Raw genomic sequence first — 25,334 nt, forward strand, 5'->3', positions numbered from 1 at the left:
GCACCCCTCCCCCATTTTTGGTCAGCATCACGGGCGACGGAATCTACCACGCATCCATAGCGCCCGAAGTATCGCGGATGTTCTTCCGCGGCGCGGTCGCACCTAGCCGTTTGCTTTTTAAGTTTAGTTCGGCAAGGAGGTAACATGACCAAGAGTGCGTTAGGGTGACGGCAGGGATGGGCGGTGGGGGGGGGGGGGGTGGAGGTTCAGGTGAGTGAATCTCCATCTCTAACTCCGACGTGGCTGCGCAATGCACGGGTGTTTGGCGGAAATATCGTGCTCGCTGTAAGCATTAGTTCCCCTGCCATCAAGTCGGTGGCGCAGCCGAAGTTTGGCGCCGCATCTTACACCGTGGGCTGTGACGTGGCCGCCGCGTCACGTTCTCGCTCGCGACCAACGCAGCATGCGGTTGCAGCCGACAGCGCTTCTGACGCTGTGCGACAATACCGTTCGTTCGCCTTCTTCGACGCGTCCGATGTAGAGACACGCAAAATTACTATAAGGTGGTGTATCACTGTGAAGGGATCACTCATGAATGTCGACCTCGTATACAACTTACCTTTGTACTTTCTGCGCTATCCCGGTTGCTGACAATTACGGGAGAGTTACGGAGCACGTTTGACGCTGAAAACCGCAGCGCATTTCTTATGGCGTCGTCTATCTCGTCAAAAGCGTCGCTTACAGCCACTCCCACAATGAGTGGGATGTTCAAATTTTTTCGAACGACTATATGCTAAGCGCGATGTTTAGAAAAAGTTTACATGAACAAGGAACAAAGCAACACTGAGTCACAGTCACGGCACAATTGCACCAGGACGATAACATATACAAAGTACGAAACCTTGTATTGACGGCAAGTTTCACGCGATAGCGTTGAGGGCCCCGTGTCGTAGAAAATCCGGTGTCGGCGCAAGCTGTCCGCGGCGTTGTCCATCAGAATAAGTCATCCCGAACCACAACTCCACGCGGCGCAAAGGCGTTACTGAACTAACTGAATTTCTCAAGAGTAAAATGCGTCAGAAAATTCGTGAAGTCCGACTAACACACAGCCTACAGACATGATAGCATCGGACTGTAATTTGAATATTCAAGAACGTAATTTTAATATACCAGAAAACATAATTCTGTTACGCGGAAGCATAAACCCAAACCCCTTTATCCGTGCTTACGAGGGCAAAATCCATTGATGAGTGACTCACTGCTTGTGGCTACTGCCTTCGCGGGTATGAGCAATTGCTCTTCCCTGCATTGTCGGCTGGATCAGCCCTACCATTGTTTTCCACCGGGCCCCGTGTCACAAAATATTCGGTGTCGGCATCAACCAGGCGCGATCACGCTATCGGGTTCCACTCTTAAAGGCGAAGCTTAAGCGACCTCTATGTGCTTTTGTCGTCAATTACGCCGGTAGATTATAGTAGGTTTAAATACAGTCGTGCGGTATGATTAAAAAGCCCACTTTAAAAAATAAACATAAAAGTGGATGTGCTATTTTGCTGACGAAAGAAAAGTATCTACCACGAATCGCCACAGGGCTTCATTTCAGTCTCTTCTACGCCAAAGATGCGTAACGTGAGAAATGTTCCCCTTCCTTTTCAAGCTGTAGCAGAGTACATCATGTCGCAAACGGTCACCCAGTCTGTGCTATATCTGCGCTCGCACTTAGCGCACGGCAGTGAGTACTTGAGTATGAAGTAGTTAGTATGCACCAGTTAGGTCTATTCTTAGCGAGAGGCAGCATGAGCAATGATAACGAAGGCTATATCGCCGCGTACCTCAATACTGGTTCCCAGATATCCTCAAGGCATCTGCTGCTTGAATTTTCCAGTGACCCTGGACCCAGTATGTGAGCTGCCGAAGAAAGTTGGTCCGTGCCGTGCCTTCGTCCCCCACTACTACTACAACGCGACGACAGACACCTGGGAACCCCTTATCTATGGAGGATACCAGGCCAACGCCAACAATTTCGAAACACTTACGCAGTGCGAGACCAGGTGTGTCGGTAAGTGTTCTCAATCCTTCACTCAATATGAACTGCTAAAACTGAAAACTGAAAGTAGTTATTGAATATCTTCAAGGAAGAAGCACACACACACACACACACACACACACACAAACACACACACACACACACACACATATATATATATATATATATATATATATATATATCATAAGAAGCCAACAAACACTGACACCAAGGGCAACACCGGGGAAACTACTCGCGCTTAATAAATGAAATAAAGAAACGATAAGTTAATGGAAATTAAAGTGGATGAAAAAACAACTTGCTGCAGGTGGGAACCGAACCAACAACCTTCTTATGATATGACTCATAAAAATTGGGCCCCTCGGTTAACACCCTGTCTTCTCGGTTATATATATATATATATATATATATATATATATATATATATATATATATATATATATATATATACTTTCACACATACAAACGCGTACGCATTTTGTGGGTATTTATTCAGAAACACAGTGATGCGTAAACAAGATGGGCATTAATGGAGACGCTATTGATGATTCAGTGCAGCTACAGATAATATGTCTGCACTGAAAAATATTGCCTGGAGAAGGCATTTTTATGCCTTTACAAAAATAACAATTCGTTTCAGACCGGACTTATCATCCCGTGTGAACAACAGTGCAGCCTCAGAGTGTTGGGAAGTTATTTATAGCTATTGGCACCCTTGACTCACGTTAAGCCGCTATGCCAGAATTCAATGGGCCAACACAAGAATAAGTTAATTGATCTGTTCAGGGCAGACACACAGCATTGCCTTGCGTTGATGACTGTACTCGCGCATGGAAGCACATCAACAATGTAGCAAACTAAAATCCATATATTTGCGCGGACAAAATTGCTGAGAGACAATCTGTTCTTCAATTAGTTCCAATGTTGTCACACTGCTTGTCCCAGGGCGTTCAGTTTCTCAGGCACAGACGTACGCAGACTGTCCGTCGAATAATGCGCTGTCGCGCTGATGTATCCTGCGGTCTATGGATTACTACTTTAAAGGGCCTTTGATGCTTGCCACCGCCTACGTGACGCGTTCGTATTGACACTGAGGTGAGGCAATTTCGTGCAAAGACAGCGCAATAGAAGGTAAATATGAAACACTAAGCTGTGAGACATACACAATGTACCTCAAAAGAAAATTATACGGATATTTTTCAATAAGGAATAACTTCAGTCGGGTGATACTAGCAGTTCGTTTCATCGATTCCGAATGTCCTTCACTGCCCACCACGCGCCTAAAGTGGCGTCCACCACTCTTCGCGTTCAGAGTAACCGGCGCACAGCTGCAGCCTCTATTCAGTTCCAGCTCTTTTCAACAATGACCAAGCCTGAGAGGCTGTTGCTTCGGAGCAGCTGAGCCATGGTCTTGGGACAGCTCGCGAAGGTAATAAGTTCTCACTGTAGACCGTCACGGTGAACGATAGGAGCACTACAGGATCTAAACCAAAAGTAACAAAAAGCAATCAGGTCACGCAATCGGAAATCCGTGCTCACTGTCTGTCGCTTTGGATTCCGCCACATGCTACCTGCGGAAACAGGTGGTCCCGCGGAGAGCCAGCCTCGATACTGCATGCAAAAAGGACAGGGTCTGCATATACCCCGGCATGTATTCAAGACTGGGCGTACCGGTCATTCCCTCTGCAATTCGCGCAATGATACAGCAAACACCGAACACTTTCTGCAGTCTTGCCCAAGCTACACTGGTGCAAGGCTCTATTTGAGAAGTTAGAAAAGCTACAAACACATTACACAAGTGTGTCTTCAACCCCTTGCACCACCGGATGAATCTGCTACAGCCCGCAGGGCAGCTTCAAGCTTTCATCTCACGTTTTCAAGAGACGCCTAACTGTTCGACGGATGGTGAATAACCAATTCACAATGAAAGTGACGATCAGGTAGAGACATTGTCAGCATTGATCGCCAGGCTAAACCAACCCGTAGCTACAGACCATCACCAATGCAAGAATGAAAACGTGACGAAGGCTCACGCGCACTGCGGACAGGTTTAGCTCAGCATCGCATGCGGTCTGCTCCGCTCACTTCTCACGAGGTGAGACGTTGCAAACAACCGCGTTGATTTCAGATTTGACAGCCAAGCTGGTTCACAGGGTCCTGCAACAGTTTTCGTGTGGCGACGTGCCATTTCGCGGTCGGCATCGAACGTATATGTAAAGCAACGTGCGTCGGAGACCCACCTTTGTTTTGAAACGCATCGATCAATGATTACATAATAAAGGTTACCTTGCCCATACGTTATTTGATTAGTGGACAACCAATATGTGACTTTTCTTCTAGGCAGTTTACCGTATTTTTGTTCCTCACTTTGCCTGATGCTTGCTCCACGTTGGAGGTCGGCCAAAAGTTTGCACCTTTGCGACGGTAAATGAAGCAGCAGTAGCGCTGCAACGCATCCTAGTGGTGTATTCTGTGAGAGTCCACCTAGTGGCCTGTCCATTTCGGCCGCTGCTGATTGGTTAGGGCCGCTCGTCTCCTCTTCTCTCGTATAGCTGCATCCAATCAGCAGCGGCCGAAATGGGTAGTCCATTAGGTGGACTCTTACAGAGTACCACCCCCTGGTTTCGAGCCGTCAATAAAAACAGCCAGCCACAGCCGCGCTCCGAATCGAGAGCAGTTGGTTCGCTTGACTAAGGCCGACAACTTGAAAACACACCCCTTGTACTTCCAAGCGTGTGAGTGTATGAGTTGGTCAAATTTACACACACCCAGGGAATATTTTTTTTAGAAGCGCATTTCCCAGTGGCGGGAGCGACGGGCTGGGATTGGAGGCGTATTGGCGAATAATGCAGTGTAGTATTACGTCTGCAATACTTAAATTACATTTATCAAATTATTTGTGACGTCTAACATTCCCTCCAGGGCCCTTAAGCTTTCTGTCGCCTTGAGCAAGACATTATGCATAGACGGAACCGTTGACGAGATCAATAGTTGCTGAAAATGACTTAGTTCGATGGTCATCAGTTGTAAGAGCATTAAAGGTTTAGGTGCGCCCTCGGCAATAAATCGTGTTAGTGGTGAAACCTGCTCTCTGTAAGTTATCTCCGTTGTATCGGTAATAAGACACCCATTTAAGTAATTGTAATCCGGAATGGGCAGTACACGGACGCTGTTAGCACGTAATCTAGCACTTCCTGAATCACATAGGCCTCACTGCTCCGTAAAATGCAATGAAAACCAAGCGCTCAGTATATAACGTCTCGCTTCTTGAGCACCGCTGTCATATAGACCATTTTCATAAAATACTTGCACAATTAGTGAAAGTTTCGTCAGAGAAAATTGCATCATCAAAATACCGGCCACAGATGGTATTCATGGTTACAGCTTTAAAACCGAAGGACGGCGGAGCTATAGAGCAAAATAATAATATAATGACGATTGCAAGCCCACTGCCTACACAGCTGGTTCTCCGATAACTAATTAAATATTCATTCCTCGAAAAATGTACCATGGGATCCCTTTGCGTTTACATTCAAGCATCACGAACAAGGTACCCGTATTTATAAAAGGTGCTTCACTCACGGAAGCACCTTTTATAAGAAGCACATTTCGAAGCCGGGTAAGCGCACACCTCTTTTGTTCCCTACATTATAGGTTGCGTGGCTACGGAATCTAGTGCAGAACTGGGAGAACGTGACGTCGCTTATATTAGTTTCTCGTGTTGTTCTTATGGTTAACAGTTTTTTTTTATTCATCTGTGGCAGGTAGCACCAATCTGCGTATACTGAGCTGGATTATTCATACAGCCGGACATCACCTGAACAAAATATCTAAATGCATTCATGAATAATTAATATAATTTACTGAAGATATTTCACTGAAGATGACGATAGAAGACGGGTGGGCCGCTTTGCCGCAACGGGCCGGGGCAGACAACGGTAGTCACCGGGACAGCGGGTTGTGGTTGTGGTGGTCCTTCTTCCGGCATTATGAAGACGGGCTGCAGTGTCCGATTACGAAGTTCCAGAATTCTGGTTGTACCCAGCAGCTCCACCAATTGTAAAGGGGGGGTTTATTCGGCTCGTAGAGCAGCAGCGACAAACTCAGCACCAGTAGGTAGGGCGCAGCCAGCGAACGAACTGGGTACGTGCCACGCGATGGCAACGCGGCTTTTCAGCCTGCCCATCTTCTTCGTCACAATCTATATATATATATATATACAAGTTTTCACGTCTACACATATTGTATACCTGACAGTGGCTCGCACAAAGATGTACAGGACAGGTAGATTGCTCCAAAGGGTATCGAAAGAGACATTAGTCCTAGTAGTCAGTGAAGACTGCTTCTCTTCAACAACAGCACAGTCTTGCGCCTCTGATAGAGCTTAAGCTAGATTTTGACACCAGATATACGACAAAATTTGGTTCCTCACCTTTCTTGTGCACTGAAATTCTTTTAGACTCACTTACATTACAAATGTCTTCAAAATAACGTTTCGCTACACTTTGCAGCAGCTCGCAATTTTTCTCTCCAGTATGTGAAACACTGACCATATAGTGGCGCCGAGTATTATTCGTATGTGTGCCAAACTGAACGCCCCATGCGGTGTTTTCGACATCGAAAGCATTTTTTGTTTCACTTCCCTGCTTCCATCTGCTACGCTATATTTATACGCGGCATGGAAGTTGTAGACTTCGGTTCACTCTACGTCATAATTCACATATTTTCGGCAACTATTTGGCTGTATGTCATTCGTACATATTTAGCACCTTTTGTTAAGCATCTCCATCGCTCACTGTCGCTACCATCGAGAATCTTCATTTAATATTTGTAGCAGCCATAGTCGCCTAATAAATGTTTTATCAAATCAATCCTCCCACCACCTTCACACACTACTGAAAATGTCCCTGCCAATTGCATATGCAGAGTCTAAGCGAAACGTGACCGAAAGTTATCGAAAAAATTTTTTCCTTATGCGACACATTGTTTCACGATTACTTTTAACACCTTTCTGATTTCGTGTTCTCAAGGAACGTTACGCTCGATAGTTCCTAATTACCTACGTGGGAACGAAGAAATAGTTTTTTCTCGGCTCTGACATATTTAGTTTAGAAGAATGCGCTGTCTGGTTTTTTGGTGCACAGTTACGGATTGCATATTTCTTGCATCCGTCTTTTCTCCTTTAACTTACAGGTTTTTGGCCATGTTTTAAAAGCATTGAGTTCTTCAATCCGAATTCGGCTTCTGGTGCCTAAGTTAGCTTTCAAATTTCTGTCCCAAATGTAAAACCCTCATTTATGCCGGTATGGCTGTGGCCTTGTAAAAAATGTTTCTGCGTTTTACATGTATTTGTATAGAAGACTCACCCATGGCTCCCAGCTAAACTTTTTTCTTCTGTCCACATACATTGTTGCAGTTGCCTTGGCGGACTACATCCGTTCCAACCCTGTCCTGTCCAGGAGCCTCGGTACGTATATTGAATAATCTGAATAAGACGCAGAGGATCGAATCAGGCAACATTGATCCCCCCAGGTAGAATGTGTGGGTTTACTAACTAGTTTCCTGCACCCAAAAAGATCAAGTACTCGTGACACCCGCGGTTGAAATGATGTTTCACATCCGTCGCGATGGTTGTGAGTGGTAGCGCTGGCTAACACTCCAAGGGGTAGTTATGGTAGTAACACATGAATAATCCCGAAAGTAGATAGGCAAACGGCACTGCAACAGCCCAATATAAATATATATATATGTTAGGCATTGGCAGGCACGCCAGTTGTGCCTGCCAAGTTGTGCGGCCAAGGGTACACAATGTGAGAAGATAGTTACCGCTGATAGCAGCCCAGTTAACTAAAATTGAATAATTCACGTTTTTTCACTGCAGCAAGTGGGTATGTTTGTATTGAAAAGTTAGAGTTAGAGTTAGTCTTTCTACGCAGTATCAGTGGTAAGAATTCTTCTAGCTTGCCTGTGCTCCGAGATATCGCACTCCAAATTTTAATTATTCGCATGATAACGCATGTAAGAGAGTTAGGATCGGCGCAGAGGTTCTGCCTGATGGGGCGTGGATGCTGCCTGTGGATGTTTCCTTCTCAGCTGGCGAAATAAAAAAAATCGAAGAACCCGGAAACGCTGACGCTACACGCGACCGCGCACCCTGTAACCATGGTGACAGCTGCCATGCCGAGAAAATGGCACGAGCGGAGAAGCCCGACGACAGTGCGCGTGCGTAATGGTGACTAGACGAGCAGACGTGGTCATTGCCTGGCGTACGCAAATAAAGTGACTGCTGATTTCCAAGTACTGCCAGATGTATTGAAATTAAGAGCAACTGCACGGCACCCCGCACTGTCATATCGTGATTTCGCCAGCCGCGAGGGAAAGGGGAACAGTCATCATCGTTGCCTATGCCTCCGCCCTGTAGTGAGACTAAACGCCACACGCAACAGCCGCATCACATCAGGGAGGAGCTTTGCGTCCAACCTCACTCTCTTTCATGCGTAATCATGCGAACGATAATTGAAATTTGGAGTCGGATACAAGGTCGATTCAAATAGGTCGCGAAGCTTCGGGTGAAAAGCGGTTAAGTACAGATTGTCACCGACATCAGCATGGGGGGTTATGGGAGCAGCGATTGCAGCGCGACTATGTTTGGAGGGAACGAACATTGGGAAAGAAAAGCGTTTTTTAATTCAAACGAGACACAGTTAGATTCATTCAACGAAAATAAAATTCCTAGTAAATTTTATACATTCGTGACGAGTTAAGAAAATACAAGTTTAATTTTACTACTAGTAATAAATGCATTTCTTTTCAGCGCCCATCGCTACAGGGGGCGTTGACGCCACTATCACTCGCAATGCAATGCACGTCTTGAAATGGGCAGAAAGGCGCACTCGTAAAGTTCACCTGTTGAAATACGCCCCCCTCGAAGTTCGTGCTTTCTTGCTTGTTGAAGTTTGTCTGAATTTGGTGACGCGGGTAGCTTCATCGCTTCTTCATCTGTTCAGTCAAAAGTAGTGAGTTACGACCGCCAGATAATTGTGTAGTTGTTTTCGCGCGACTGCGCTAGCCGACGGGGTTTGCATCCGATGATAGGATCAGCACTAGACACCTAAAGCTTTCGTCGGCCTCCAAAGAAAGTATGTTCTGTGCAGGGATGCAATTTCGACAACCGTACGGCTGGGCTTCTCCTGCATCGGTTTCCACGCTGAAAGCTCGAAACGCCCATCAAGTCGAATGGCGGGGCATTTGAATATATAATTCCAAAGGAAGGACAACAAATTTCGCGCCTTCGAAAACAAAATGACGTCACTTCTGCTTTTAACGGACATGGCGTCACATTATTTTTTCTTCCGCCGGAAGTGTTCCCACCACATACAGATGGCGCTAAGCCCCATGAACCGCCGATGGACCGCCATGTTTTGAACGTATGGGCTCCTATGGAAGCTTCGCTACCAGGTATATTTACCTTGTCGGGTATCTCGGAGCACAGACACGGTAGAAGAATTCTTCCAAGTGAAACTGTGTAGAAACACGACTGCCCCTATTCAAAAAAAAATTAATTATGGGGTTCTGCGTGCGAAAACCACTTTCTGATTATTAGGCACGCCGTTGTGGGGCTCCTTGAAATTTAGACCACTTGCGGTAATTTAACGTGCACCTCAATCTAAGTACATCGGTGTTTTGGCATTTCGCCCCCATCGAAATGCGGCCACCCTGGCCGGGATTTGATCCCGCGACCTCGTGCGTCGCAGCCCAGCACCATAGCCACTAAGCAACCACGGCGTGCTTGCCGAAGTTTAAGAAAACTATAAAGCTTAACTTTGAACACCCTGTATATAATGTTTTTTGGTTCCAGCACACGGTCTCTTCCATGATATTAAGGTATTTATGTTTTGGCGCTTCATTACCTTGCTAACACAAGTCGTGCACAAATTCCGATTACAGGATTTGCACTGCGCCTTATCGCACTGCAACGATGTTACCCTACTCAAGCCTAGGTGTGATAAATACCAAGTAACAATTATATAATTGTCAAAGCTATAACTGGGCCTATCATTGTCCCCACAATATTGGTGCAGATTTCCAGATCTGAAAAGAAAAAAAGATATGAAGATGGTTTGTAAGCTAGCTTAGCCATTTTGTATTTGGTGCTCGGGTCTGCGAAAAATGAGTAAACAATTCTGATCTATAATTCAGCCACTGCTCCGCTAACTTTCACCATTCCCACCAAAGAAAAATTTAGTACTGTTACTGATATATAATATTGCAGTTCAGCTTTATTATGTCGATTCCCTAGTGCCCTTCAAGTTCTCTGTAACAGCAAACAGAGAAGCGCTAAGGCGAATGCGTACGCACTCAGGCAGAAAAAAATGGCGAGATACTTCGAGAAACAAACAGCTTTTAATGAAAGTCTTTTTGGTGGAAGCTTAGGGAGCGCACTTCAGTGGGGCTTTCGCATATAACGAAAACACGCAAGACGCATTAGGGCCTTAGTTTAGATCACCAACAGCGATATTGTCGGCATCGTAGCGAGAAATTCGCAATATTCAGTGAACTATGCCGGTGACAACCGCTCGTAACACGACGCCGTAACGACGACGTAATTCGTTTCTGATTATTTGCGCGTATTATTCCGCCGCAATTCTTTTTTAAACTTTCGTGGGAATGTGCGTTCTTCGGAGCAGGCACTCCGGTGTAGGATCGACGCTGCCAGATATCTGCGCAGCAATTTGCGTTATGCCGCAAGCTCAGGCATGCCCGTGCACTTGACTCTCGCAGTGCAACTAAACCCGGTTTGCGAAGAGCCCAAGCAACCCGGTCCCTGCGCCGGCTATTTTCCTCGTTTCTACTTCAACGACGAGACCAAGACTTGCGAGCCCTTTATCTACGGAGGATGCAAGGGCAACGGTAACAATTTCTACACCCTCGAGGAATGCAACAGCACGTGCTGGGGTGAGTGATTACTCGAAAGCGTTTTTTTCACTGCGACAGCAGAATCCGGCAAATGTGACCATTTCGAAAGCCACAGAACCGTCACTGAAGCGTCACAGCTGGAACTACTTGACGTTTTGCTAGGCGATATCTGTAGGGCGAGAAAACGCGGGCGCGCAACACTCACAGTGTAGCTGATTTGACTAGGCTGCGTTGCACCTTTTGTATGAAACACGTGCGTTCGACAAAGAAAGGTGGAACAAGGTGTAGGTGGGTGCAATAAGAGCAACACCTGAAATACGGAATATATTCCTTTAACACAAACCAGCTCAACAATATTACGATCGTGGTCCGACACCTTAATTTCTGTGCTTGGTAATTAAAAAAAAAGACTTTTCAGCACTACTCAGAAATAATTTCAATGCTCCTTCACTCGCCGCAATGAGTTCGTGTTTAAAAGCAGGTGGCGATTCTTGTTATTCATCACAATGACGATGTTTTGCATTTAAGCCATTTCATGCATTGTTATGCGTGATCTTAAGCAGCACAAAGGTGCGGCACAGCAAGAAGGGCAGGGCAACGAACTCACTTGGAACTGGCTCATTTTGTTGCGAATAAAACTATTTTATATTACATAGTGCACATATGCACTACCTAGTGACAAATAGAAGGTTGAGCGCGTATTCCACGACAAGCAGTGCTTCACGTTCACTGTAGCAGTGGTGCTCTCAAGAGTTCGATCACTTCAGTGTGCTGCATACAAGCCTGGTATGAGGGCAGACTGAATGATTTAAATCTACCTATACATACATGACGTGACAGCTATGCATAAGCTCGTCAAAGTATGAACATTTAAAAATAAACTATAATATCCATTAAATTGAACACAAAGTACTATTTGCGAAGAGTTGGCACTTTTTTGTATGTTGCCTTCTGTTTGCATATTACTTTATTTCTCAGTACAGTTTGTATACATCGCTGGTATATCAGGCCGTCTTTCGGCCAATGAACTCAAACCGTGCTAAGTCAGCGCATTCTTAAGTCGCTCCTAGAACGCTCCATCATAGTTTTTGCATAAAAATAGGTAGCCAGTAATCGTGGGCCGCAATCATCAAACCATCATTCACTCTACAGCTGTTCGTAAGAGCATACGTCAGCCAGTTAGGATGAGCTTATTTCTTGCGAAGGCGGCGCGCTAGCGGGAAACCGCAATTACGAACTAAGGGACTCGTGAATTCGGCTGCATAATTATTTTACCCAAAGCAACATGCAGGTACGAAGTCTGAGCCTACACTGCACCTCAGTTGAAACTCCATCATTCATGGGAACAAAGAATGCACATCACGCTGACACTTTGTATAATCAGAAACGACGCACAGCCTATCGAGCGCATTAAACAGCATGCCCCAGTTTACAGCATCTATTTCTTTCCATGCGCACTGAAATTCATCCAAACCTGCCTCTATTAATGGGTCACGTACGCTCTACGTCGCGCTGAAAGTGCTGGCTCATCATGTCGACTGAGACCGTCAGCCAGTCCACTCTGCAAAACTTAATGTGCTAACCTAAAACTAGCCACGAATTGGGCCCCCTGCGCATCCTTCAGAAGTTCACCCTATCACGTTCGAAGCATTCTTTATTGGCCAGAATAGTAGTGACTGCTCCAGAAGATTGCAATACCGTATATGTAATACTCAGAATTCAACACGTGAACGCATCTTCTGACGTCATCGCCGCGAGCGAACTTAGCGCGGCCTTTAGGGAAATCATTCGACAGCTTGACGTGGTGGATCGTTGAACCCGTGTGCATTTGTAGCAAAATGTCAAATGATTTTACCCTCCTTTTGTGTGTCTCGATATGCAGAGTTGCTTGAAATAAAGCACCGAATTTTCGTAAAACGGTTAGCCAAGTGGTTTCCTATTGTGTAACAAAGACGCTATCAGCTGCCTCTCTTCCACCTGAATGAAGTTATTCGCGCCTACTCCGCTATCCAAAAGGCAATCGTACTACTTCACGTCGCTAATTGAAGTTTGTCATTAAGCTACGCACAACTCTTCAGTCCACTATATCTGCGGGATGATCTCGGAGAGGCAACGGAAAGTGCATCGCAATTTAACCTAGAAGTCTGTGAGTGCAGTTCACCCAAGAACGACGTCACTTAAAACTGTTTCCTTCCTGCATCTATGCAGCATCCCTGCACCACCATCCCCTGGTGATCACCAGTGCCGTTGAAGTTCCATTCTGGCCTCGTAAGTATTCATTTTTTTTTTCTAGGACAAAACTATTACGTTTCATTTCGTGCATTTGAACTGTTTTTCACAAGGCAGATTATGGAACCGTGACGGCGGCTTCCGTATAACTCGATGAAAATTCAATATCGGGTTTTCGCGGGCCAAAGACAAACCATGATTATGAGGCACGCAGCAGTGAATAACTAGGAATTAAACTGCCCCACCTAGGGTTCTTAATCGTGCACGTAAAGCTAAGCGCATGGCTGTCCTTGCACTTCGTCGCCATCAAAATGCAGGCGCCGCGGCCGGCATCGGACCCACGACCTCGAGCTTAGAGCAGCACAGCGTCATAGCCACTAAGCTACAGCAGCGGGTTCTCTGACGCATCCGCTCTCCAATTTCACTTGCGCCAGTTTTCAATGTTGCGCGCTTTGTGTGCCATTTGTACGGGACGTTCTTCTGCACATTGAGGCCGGAAGAAAGAAGTCTTACAAGGTTCATTCTCAACGACCTTTTTGCCCAACTAACGCAGCGTACAGCTCCGAAGCAAAAATCACATACAGGGATTGCAACGAAGCAAAATTGACATGAATTGTAGGGTTTTGTGTCTGAAAGCTGTGGTGTGAGCGTTGAGGAGCGCCATGGTGGAGAGGTCCGCATTATTTTTGACCCCCCGGGATTCTCTAAAGTGCACCCAAAGCAAGGTAAACGATTGTTTTTCGCGCCCTGCCCCCTTATAATGCGGTCGCTACAGCGGCGGATCACAAACCCACGACGTTGAGTTCACCACCACAACGCCATCGATACTGGGCCGCCGTGGTATTTCTTTTTCTTTCGTGGTACTCGTATTTATCAGCACTCAAGCAATCTTTGACAGACCGCTTTGCTAGATACACTTTTATTTACCATCATCGCTGTCTATGATGAGATTTCGATTGCTTCGGGTTGGCTACAAATTGCACAGCTGAGGGGTCTGTTCTTCTAGCTCAATAATTTCGGAGGCCCCAAATGATGATGATGAGTATAGTGTTTTGTGGCGCAAGGGCCAAATATGACCAAAGAGCGCCAGGCCAATGTGAATGTGTTCAATGCGGAGCTATAAATTACGAAGAAAGGATGGGACAGGGCTGTAAAGGGGCCTAAAAGACGTTAGCATACATGTAATAAAATTATGACAATGGCTATGAAGGGTGCCAAGGACGCGAAAGATACCTTGTGAAAGAATTGCAATGTTCTAAAATTGATCGCAGGCTAAAAATTTTCTAAAAGCACTACTGCCATAACAGAGTCCTTGAAGCGCAAGGACGAAGGAAATGAAGCGTCAATAAATGCGGCCCCCCAACGGCAGCCAGTTTCGACCGGCGAGCCGCCACAGAATACATTGTATACATCTCCTTCACACGCCACAAATAAAGCTACATTTGCTTTGTAACCACATTTTAACCCGAAAGAGTCAGCATGATGGGCAAGCAGTAAAACACGGAGCTCACTAGTGACACTCAAAGCTCTACGAAGAAAAGGTAATTAGGTATAACGCAAAAATAAAACGTTTGTGTTTTATATTTCTATGCACATATGCATTCACTTCCTTGAATAAGCATTACAGTGATCAGTCAGTCATGGGTCAACTGATAACGTTCTTTCTTTTTGTTCTGTTCTAAGCGTTAGACTGGCCACTGCAAAAAACAGGTATAACCTAACCAACGCTGCGGGCAGAAGTCGCAATGGATGCCGTCGCGGTTTGCCAATAATACAGTCCCATGGTCAAGAATCACGCTGAGCTTATGAGTGCAGTGCGCCACCAAAAATCTGCGCCGCCACGATTCCTGTGAAGGAATTTATTTTTTCGCCACTGACTTGAAGTCAATGTAGTACCGTCTGTACGAGAAACACCCAGGCAATACTGGTACGCTACGATTTCCGAGGCAATGGAGAGAGCAGCATTTTTTTTAATATTTTGCTATCATTACCGCATTCAGGATATTTCATCTTTAGATTTCCTGCCCATCTGTTACACCAATACAGCAAAATATTTATTGGACTGCACTCTCTTCACAAGAAAGTGGCGGTTCCTATATTATAATTTTTTTTCAAATAAGAAATTCCAAAATCTCCCAAATGTTCGCGTTCGATTCGCAAATTTCGCTATTCGAACACTTCGTATTGTAACACTTCCAGATGTCATATTTGCTCATGACTTTTTGCATTGATGTGAAACGAACAAGGGGGAACCAGCTTGTTCAAGAAACGTTGGTGGCCACAACGACCACGGGTGCAACTTATGAGACAGGAGCGGCAAAATAATAAGCCATATCTGTGTTATTAAATGCAGTGTGATACGTAGAACGCATATGCGAATGAAGCAAAGTGGCGCCCTGAAGACAAACCAAGGCACGTGATTATTGTGGAACAGGTGGTGTCCAAAATATCGTGGCCATGACCCGTTTGAGGCCCGCGCTATCGCTATTGGCACCTGAAGCAGACAACAGTATGACCTTCGAGATCGGTTTCTGTTATTCCAAGAGAGTCGTTGCTTGGGTTGCCACGTGCACGCCTTCTATGGTGGCTATGGTTAGTATCAGCTATAAGAGAACCGAGATTTGGGCTAGTACGTGTAGCTTCAGTAACACAGTGCTACGAGACACCTTCTAAAGATGCCTGTCCCGTCGCTTCGTTTTTCACTTCCGTGTCTATGGTTGAGCTGTGTAACTTGTGCTGAAGTTAGAGTAACTAGAAGTAGCGCACAAGTGGGGAAACAACATGAACTGTAGTTTACAGTTTCGAAGCTTTAAAGCCGCGAATAAGTACGGGAGATAACGCTAAAAACATTACGTTATTGGCTTACCACGAACGTCACGGAAAAGTTGAGGCTATGTTGTGGCAAGAAAAACCAGCGAAGGCGCACGCACAAACGCGTGTCAGCGACTTACATCATAAATGACGTGCAACTTCGGCCTAATGCTTGCGACGCGTGTAGGCACGAATGCCATGCTTGGGGAACGTAAAACACAATATGAAAGCTCTCGAAAGAACGCTATGTGTTGGACTGAGTAATGTTCAGACATCGACAATGCATAGTCGTTTCCTGTTCAAAGACGGCATGTTTTCATAATGAAAGGCTCAAGCGTGGCTCCTAGAAGATGGTAGCCTTCCTTGAAGAATTTTACTTGTAGTTCATGTCAGTCCTAAATCAAAGTGGCGGTTAAGGTGTCAGTGTCGCGGGCGTAGCGCTGTTTTGCGCAGGCATAACTCCTTTCTTATGAGATGTAGCACCTCGTATTTTTAATGAGAAACGATGTCACGTTCAATCATCGTAAACGTACTGCTACAGATGCTACCTTTAGTACTTAAGGCGTGGTAATGGTAAGTTTCCTGTAAAATAGCACCAGCTCGTACATGCGAATGCCACACATCATGGTGCATGCGATCACGTTGTTCCGGCCACTTACGTTCATTTTCCGCCACTTCGCGCTCGTGTATTGCCTGCTGCCACAATCGCTATCCGCGTAATGCCGATATGAGACGCACACGAAGAGATACCCGTATCAGTTTGCAGCCGCCTAAACTATTATCCACTCATGTAATAGCACAAGGAAGTCCATAGATGCGTAAATCTCTACTCGCGTGCGTTTGTGTGTACGTGAATGCGTGCGAGCGTCTCTACGCATGTACATGTGTGTACGTTCTAATAACCTAGTTTAACGTTGACAACATTTACCTGTCATGTCCTCAAACAATTCCTTTCTTATGCCGCAAAATGCCGAAGCTTTTCTATTTAGGACCGTCGACAGAGTATTGAAATACAGGAAACATTCCTGAGTTTCTGAATCTTGCACAATAATGAGGCACGAATAGAGGATCTATGAAGTTCGCACACGAAATTCCACAGAGGCAGATACTCGCGCAAGGCGGAATTTCGCCACAGTAAGGCGACATGTTATTAACACTATCGCAACGTTCTCCCCACAGTGTCGCCTCCGGAAGAATGCACCTACCCGGCCGACGCAGGACCATGCGAAGCTTACATGCCACGCTTCTTCTACAACACCCTCACCAAGTCGTGCGAGCAGTTCATCTACGGAGGATGCGGAGGCAACGCCAACAACTTCCGCACCTACGGCGCGTGCCAGAACAAATGCACGAAGTTCTTGGGCGTCATCCCTCGCGCCTAAAAGGAAGTGATACCTCTCAGACGGTCGCATGCACTGGCCCGCAGATCCTCCAGAGACGACTGGAAGCGCTCAACATGAAATAGAAATATTAAAGAACACCCCATTCTAGCATTGCCGTCAGCAATACGAAGCCGACACGGAAGCACAAAAATTTTTCCCAGTGGTGCGAGATTAACATCTGCGAATGTCATTTTGCTTACAAAGCAAACATTTTGTGTTTCAGAACAATGAAATTAGAACATTCTGGCCCATTATAAGTATTCTTTGTATAACTGTCAGCTGGAGGACTTGACAACTCAGAACAGATCCGACTCCGTGTATTGCTTAATAAAGCCGTCTTTCTGTAAGCCTACCTTGTTGCTTCGGTGTTAGGTGTGCAACTTCAAATAAAAATAAGAACCTATTTAAAGGATGGATGGTCAAATATTGACTTCAATTTACCTTGGTTGCGAGGGCGATAACTTCGTCACTCTTAAAACCCGTCAACTCTGCTTTCTTTTCATTTCAGTTTAAATTTCACGGCTTCCGGATATCGCGATTGCGAAGAAAAACTGGAAGTTACAATGCTCAAACCTGTGACGACGCGCAACTGTGACCCCTTACACCTAAAAGATCGGAAAAAAAAAAGAGCTAATGATTCACACTAGAACATGTAAGGTTGATTTTATCAATTCCTGTTTAATCAACGCATGACCAAAGCCCACACTTTTGCCGGTTTGCCAATAGCCAGGGTAGCTCTACGCAACCTTTATTCACAAGGCACTTACATCTGCATCGCAATGATTACCAAAGGAGACGAACTCAAGACTACGGGGAAGCTTAGATTACGAGATTTGAGACTTTTCCAAAAGACATACAAGTGACATATAGCAAACGTTTAATAGAAAAACTGTCGCAACTGTCTTTACTATGCGAAATAAATTATTGGAATTTCTATACGTTGCTAAGCAGGCCTTCCTCTATGGCTCGACGCACTATTCCACACATTACTTCAGTGACTGGATGTTTTTCTACCATCGTTAAAAAAACTCGCGTATCCTACGTACGTGTGTAGCGGTGACACGTGAAGCTTGCTTGCTTGCTCCTCATTTCATGACGTTTTCCCCAATAAGGAGGGTTGGCTCCTGTCTCGCGCACACTCACTGGCATACTAAGTGTTTATGTTGCTGAGTGTGTCGGTTTTACAGAGCATGGGTTTCATACTTGCTTCGTCTCTATATATAGCCTCCCGTAAACTCATAGGCGCTTGAGGTTTCTCTGTGACGGGGCGCAGCGTGGCAAAACATTGCAAATTATTTTATCCCACTCTCGTCAATCGTGGTATGCTCTTCGCACACCACGATCGAGATGACAAAGTAGAATAGCATTGCAGCTCAAGGTGTGGCGCTTGCGCGGGGCACGAACACGTTACTCGCCTTTTAAAAACAAAGCACAGCATACTAGTCGTCTAGCCCCGTTCAAACACTCTCTCAGGCCCAAAACGCGTATATATTTACGCAGATCTAGCATAATAAAAAACATGGCAGACTGCAGGACATAACTGCAGGGAAGCAGACAACGCTGAAGGGTGCTCTCCTTGAATTATCTCCGTGGTTTAATTTTGCCAGCTCAACTATGATCGCATTGATGAAGATACACTTACCGGCCTCAAGACACAACAAGGCTGCAACACTTTCGGAACCTGTGATCGCCTGGCAGGGGCAACCGTAAACTCGGAGTGGCCCGTTGCCGCCCACGCCTCTTCCACAATATCATCACATTAACATCATCATGGTAAAGACATGCTATCCGTCTGCAGGCGCTGGAAATATATTGAAAAAGAAACCATGCAGCTGATCCAACTTCCCTGTTCGAATCTAATACAGCGCAGCTTACGAGGCATTGTTCACGTTCACATTCTCATGTGGCTCAAGGATGCCCAGAACGAGGAGCAATGCAATGCACATTTGAACGCAACCAGCGTTATGGGGGTTGAGCAAGGCTTTCCATGCCAATCGTTAGGGGGACCCGAAGTCCCCTTTCAATCGCAGATGCAACCGTCCACGCGGTTGCCAGGTGGCGCAACGCATGCGCAATGTGACGCCATCTTCTCCTGTGCACTCTCTCCCGTCTCATTGTGCCCCTCCGCCTCACGGCACCTTGCCCTGTCCACCAGCGGCCACAAACCCGCATGCGCGAGCCGGCTCCTCCTGCCCCCCCCCCCCCCCCCCGCCCCGTCTACTTTCCACAGCTTTGGGCGAAGTAGCGTGAGCCATCGCTCCTAGATGGCGCCGCCGTTACGCACGCGATTTTTTTTGACCTAGGTAGGACATTAGGCAGCATAATAGCAAGAGCTTGGTGGCGCAACCAACCGCCCTGTTTCAAATGGGACGCTCGTAACAGCCATCCATCCATCCATTCGATAATAACAAGAGCTTCGTGGCGCACCCCACCACCCCGTTCCAAAGGGGATGCTCATAGCATCCATCCATCCAACCATCCATTCATCCGCGCCGTGGTCGGCTGAAGATTAGAATTTATAGGTATCTACCTAGCTGTCGGTTTAGGCTCCTCTGGTGCCCCTGAAGCCCATGGGTTCGGGGATAGCAGGGGGGAAGTAAGCATGCCCGGAGTAGAGATTAGTAACAGGCGATTGGAGGTTTGCTAGCAGAAAATTAGCAAGACCACAAACAAAGGATGTGTACAAAAATAAAGTTCTCAGTAGTGTTTAAGAAAATTTGATGCTGGGAACTATTTATGTGTGCTTTCTTTTTAAAGAATACCTTGTAAATTAAACAAAATACGAGCAAGAGCTTGGTGGCTCAACCAATCACCTCGTTTCAAAGGAGACACTCACAGCATACACTTATACATCCATCCGAGTGTCAGCTATTCGGCGAGAACGCATAAGTAGTAGCAGCTGCAGGCGGGAGCTACGGTCAGCAAGACAAGCGCAGGCCGCTTCGTGAAGAAAGCTTCGCATTAAAAGTGCACAATTAACACCGGCCTTGAACAATGGGAATAACCGCATCTGAAACGCTAATCCTTAGATAAGTGCCAGTCTACCCACTTTGCATTCAGCGGAAGCCCACTGCTCACGGGCGCTTTCCGCAAGCGGAACTCATCGCAGCGGCGTGCGTCGCGCTGTCGCTCAAGGCTGTTGCATATGGCGCTATGGCGCGACTAGGGCAAAAAAAAAAATCGATCTGCCGCGCACGTGGCAGAACGATTGCTCACGAAGTATCCATGCCTGCATAGTTAAATAAAAGCAACATGGAAACTAGTCAAATATTCTAATTTCTTATTATTATTCGCTAATAAAATAGGTACACCATTTTTGAACGTTTCAAAGCGTTGAGACTTTAGGACAGCTTGCAGATACAGTGAGTGAGGCGCTGCACAACACCGCAAGTATGAGCGTGCCGCTTGTGTGGCGTCGGTGGGGTGGTTGCGTTAATAGACTTTTTTTCTGGATGAGTACTTGCTTTTGAAGAAGAACAAGCTACTGTATAACTGCATGTATAAGCAGCTGGCGCAATTTGCAGCGATGAAGAGGCTGACGACGGTGGCGGTCAATTGGATACGTGCCTTATGTTGAAGCGGCCTCCTTCACCCGACCTGGATGGCGTGCAGCTTCTAGTTTTTAACGAATTGCGTAAGCGGAAGAAAAGTGTTTATGAAGCTCCTAAGCCGCAAACGCTGGTGGGTACGCCCTATTAAAACATAGCTAAAACTGGCGCGAGACATTGCTCCACAGAGCTACCAACGCACGGTAAAACAGGAAAGCACCTATTTTGACGGCGCTTTGTTTCGTCGCACATTGCCCCTCCCCCGTCATGCGGATCGCTGCGACTCAGCGACGGCGCGACCAACTTGTTGGAATCAAGTCGCGGAGAGCCTGCGATGTCGCGGCGGTCGCTGAGCGACGGAATTCGCTACGTCGCTGATTGAAAATCGCGCCATTGTGAAACAGCTTTCAGTCGTCGGGAATGCCACCGCGCAGTCTACTACACGTAACACAAGCATTATGTCGTAGTTTGATAACTCAGAGAAAACGTATTGATGATGATGACTAACAGTGTTTCTTGGCGCAAAGGTCCGAGGTATCCAAAGAGCGCCAAGGTCGTCATGGTAATGTGTTGTCAATGGTATCAATGAATGAATGAATGAATGAATGATATTTAATGGCGCAAGGGCCAGGTGTGGCCAAAAGGCGCCATGCTAGTGGTAATGAGTTGGCATTGGACTGATGGGCTCTGTGAACTTAATGTGACGTGGCTGTAAAAGGCCTAAAAGAGTTTATATATAGTCCATAAAATCTACGTGTAGTAAAATTGTGGCAATGACTATTGACGTGTACTAAGAACATTAGAATGCAGAACGAAAGAATGACGCAATATATAAAACCTGTGAGGTGCTAAAATTGTCTAGAGCACTACTGCCTCACCAGAGCCCTTGAAAGCCAAGGGCCTAGAAACATGTGTTTTACAAAGAAAACTATCGTAGCAGCATCCTCTATAAAGAGGATGTCCTACGAAATTAATGGGCTTGTGACATGGAGCACAACATATTTGGTCTTAAAAAGCGGTTCGTCACCAAGAAACATAGCCGCATGCAGGGGAATACAATGGTGGTATGCCAAAGAGAAATGTTTCCTCCGGTCTCGGCTTCCCGGCACTCCAGGAAGACATGGAGGATGGTCAGCCGGTCGCCACATCTACCACAGGTTGGAGACTCGTTACCGGTCAAGGGAAAGTTGTGAGTGCCAAATGTGTGTCCTATTCTCAGTTTAGTGCATAGCACACCTGTTCTTCGTATTTTCCTAGTTGGGTGACAGAAACCTAACTTCGGCTTAATAAGGTGAAGCTTATTACTCGTCCCACAAGCGTTTCCAGTGGCTTCGGAGTTTGTTTCTTAGGAAAGGCTTCATGTCTGTGGCAGGGACAGCAGCAGAACGAATACCTTGTGATGGTATTGACTTTGCGATCTCGTCGGCAAGCACATCTCCCTCGATTCCTCTATGGCCGGGAACCCAGCATATTACTACATGCCTATGTGATAAGTAGCTCTTACATAAGGGAGAGATCATTGAAGACAGGATTCGTATGCTCTTGAGAAGAAATGAGTGCTTTTACAAGACTTAACGAGTCTGAATATGATGGATTTGTCAAGTTTCAGTTTCTTTATTTGTTTTACTGCACACAGTACTGCGTAGACTTCTGCAGTGCAGATACTTCTTATAGGGTTAAACACGTCTGATTCAGTAAAAGAGGGACCAACAGCAGCGTAGGATACGCCAGGATGTGATTTTGATGTGTCTGTGTAAAACTCGGAGCAGGAGTACTTCAATTGAAGCCCACGGAAATGCATGACAATTTCAAGCTCAGGAGCATGCTTTGTGATTTTTACAAAGGATATATCACATTCTATCACTTGCCACTGCCAGTGCGGTAATAGCTTAACTGCAGGCATCAGGCGATGTTCGAGAAATGGGACGTCCATTTCTTTGCCAAGTTCCCGTATATGCAGTGAGAAAGGTAATTTCATAGAGGGTCTATTACGAAAAAGTGTTTCACACGTCAAGTCGTTAACGGTTGTGAAACACGGATGTTCCTTATTAGAGCGCGCTTTCAGAAAATAGTTAAAGCTGATCTATGTTCTCTGAAAATGGAGCGACCACTCATCGGACTCGCCTTACAATCTTTCAACAGGGCTTGTTCTAAATGCGCCAGTGGCCAGGCGGATTCCCAGATAATGAATGGGGTCTAACATCTTTAGCGCGCTCGGGGCGGCAGAGTGATATACTACGGCATTATAGTCTATTCGTGATCGAACTAGGCTCCTGTAAAGATTCAACAGGCACTTGCTGTCGGTACCCCATGTTGTGTGGGATAGGATTTTAAGTAGGTTCATTGTTTTTATACATTTTGTTTTTAGACACTTTATCTGTGAAATGAAAGTAAGCTAGGAGTCAAGTATAACACCTAAAAATTTGTGCTCTTTGTTAAAAGGGATTTGTTGTCCGCCCAGTTCTAGAAAAGGATCTGGGACCAGGCCTCTCTTTCTTGTGAAGAGAAAACAGGAACTTTTGTGGGGGTTGATTTTAAATCCATTTTCGTCTGCCCACATGGACACCTTGTTTAGGGCCTGCTGTACCTGTCTCTCGTAGACTGTGAGGTTGCAGGATTTGAAACCTATTTGTATATCGTCTACGTAGATGGAATAAAAAAATAGCTGGTGGTAATGATGCACGAAGCGTGTTCATCTTTACGACAAAGAGCGTGCAGCTGAGTACTCCACCCTGGGGTACCCCAGTTTCCTGTATGAATGTACGCGACAGTGCAGGACCTATTTTCACCCGAAATGTACGGTTTTCTATAATAGTTAACATATTGCCGTGGATGCCCAGCGCCAAAAGGTCGCGCAGGATTCCGTACCGCCAGGTTGTGTCGTATGCTTTTTCCATATCCAGAAGTACAGATAAGAAAGATTGTTTGTGCACGAAGGCATCGCGAATGCTCGCTTCGATGCGCACGAGATGGTCGGTTGTAGATCCCCCTTCCCTAAAACCACATTGAAATGGGTCAAGCATTTTACTGTACCCTAGGAGATGCGCGAGACGGCGATTGAACATTTTTTTTTCAAAAAGCTTACAGAGGCAGCTTCTAAGCGCTATGGGACGGTAGCTAGTAAGCAATGAAGTGTCTTTACCATGCTTCAAAACAGGGATCACAATAGCCTCCTTCCACTTTGATGGGAAATAACCAGCAGCCCAGATAGTATTGAGAATTGTGAATAGCGTGATTTGTGTGTCGGAGTGCAGGTGCTTAAGCATATCATACATGATTCTATCGGGGCCCGGTGCAGAGCTCCGACATACTGATAAGGAAGCTTTAAGTTCCGCAATAGTAAAAGGACGATTATAAGGATCGTTTGGGATGCATTCCCGATTCAGTGGCCTAAGTTTTTCTATTGCTTTATGTTTAAGAATGTTCTCCGAATAGTGAGTGGAGCTGGACACGCGCACGAAGTGTTCACCAAGAGCATCAGCCTGGTCTTCCAACTCGTTTCCTTCTTTATCAACAAGGGGCAATGGCTGAAACTGTTGTCCCTTTAGTCTCCTCAGCCCGTTCCATACTTTTGCCTCCTGTGTGTAGGAGTTAATGCTGGACAAGAATCTCTCCCAGCTTCTCTTCTTTGCTTGCCTTCGCGTCCGCCTTTCCTGTGACTTAATGTTTTTAAATTCTATCACATTTTCTGCAGTGGAGTATCGGCGCAGTATGCTAACACGATTTATTTAGTTTTTTCCGCGCCTCCTTGCATTGCTCATTCCACCACGGAACTCGTCTTTTGGATGAGGTGCCCCTTGATTGTGGGATGAAGTTATTCGCTGCCTCGATGATAAAAGCGGTAAAATACGCTACCGCGTCGTCAGTACTAAAATCGGTGATAAAATCTCGTGATAGGTGTCGATTCCTTAAAATGCTCCCAGTCGGCAGAAGCTACCTTCCACTGAGGCGCATATGAAGGGCATTGATGTTCTTCAATTAAATTTAGGAGTATTGGAAAATGGTCACTTCCGTATGTGTTTTTCATAACACCCCACTCTAGGTAAGGGAAAAGATCTGCGGAGCCAATAGATAGGTCTATGGAAGAATGTGAATCGTGATACATATTATAAGAAGTATGTTCGTTTTTATTGAAGGGGCATGTTCCCGTGTTTACAAAAAGTTTTCTCGCATAGTAAGTCGCATAGTATGTCTTTCACATCGTGTAGTGAGCATTAAAATCTCCCACAATTATGTAAGGTTCGGGAAGTTGGATGAATGAATGAATGTGTGGTTTTTATTGGCGCAAGGGCCAGGTATAGTCAAAGAGCGCCATGCAAGTGTTAGGGATTTCGCAGTGGAGTGTTGGGTTCTATGAAGTTGATGTGACGTGGCTGTAAAGGGGCCTAACATATAGTCGCTGTAAAGTGCGTAAAATGTACGTGTAATAAAATTATGGCGATGACAAATGACGTGTACTAT

The 25,334-nt window shown here is 45.8% G+C and overlaps 1 protein-coding gene across 1 annotated transcript in view; it reads left to right on the plus strand.

The window, feature by feature from the left end:
• LOC142588720 (actinia tenebrosa protease inhibitors-like) overlaps positions 1–17,604 on the plus strand; it is a 40,217-nt gene extending 22,613 nt beyond the window's left edge. The window contains exons 4-7 of the mRNA XM_075700535.1: positions 7,404–7,454; positions 10,742–10,942; positions 13,112–13,171; positions 17,123–17,604. Coding sequence (XP_075556650.1) covers positions 7,404–7,454; positions 10,742–10,942; positions 13,112–13,171; positions 17,123–17,325 — 515 coding nt within the window. The 3' untranslated portion in view covers positions 17,326–17,604. The remainder of the gene's footprint in view (positions 1–7,403; positions 7,455–10,741; positions 10,943–13,111; positions 13,172–17,122) is intronic.
• The last annotated feature ends 7,730 nt before the right edge of the window (positions 17,605–25,334 follow it).

This window comes from Dermacentor variabilis, chromosome 7, assembly GCF_050947875.1.
Source record: "Dermacentor variabilis isolate Ectoservices chromosome 7, ASM5094787v1, whole genome shotgun sequence".
NCBI lineage: Eukaryota > Metazoa > Arthropoda > Arachnida > Ixodida > Ixodidae > Dermacentor > Dermacentor variabilis.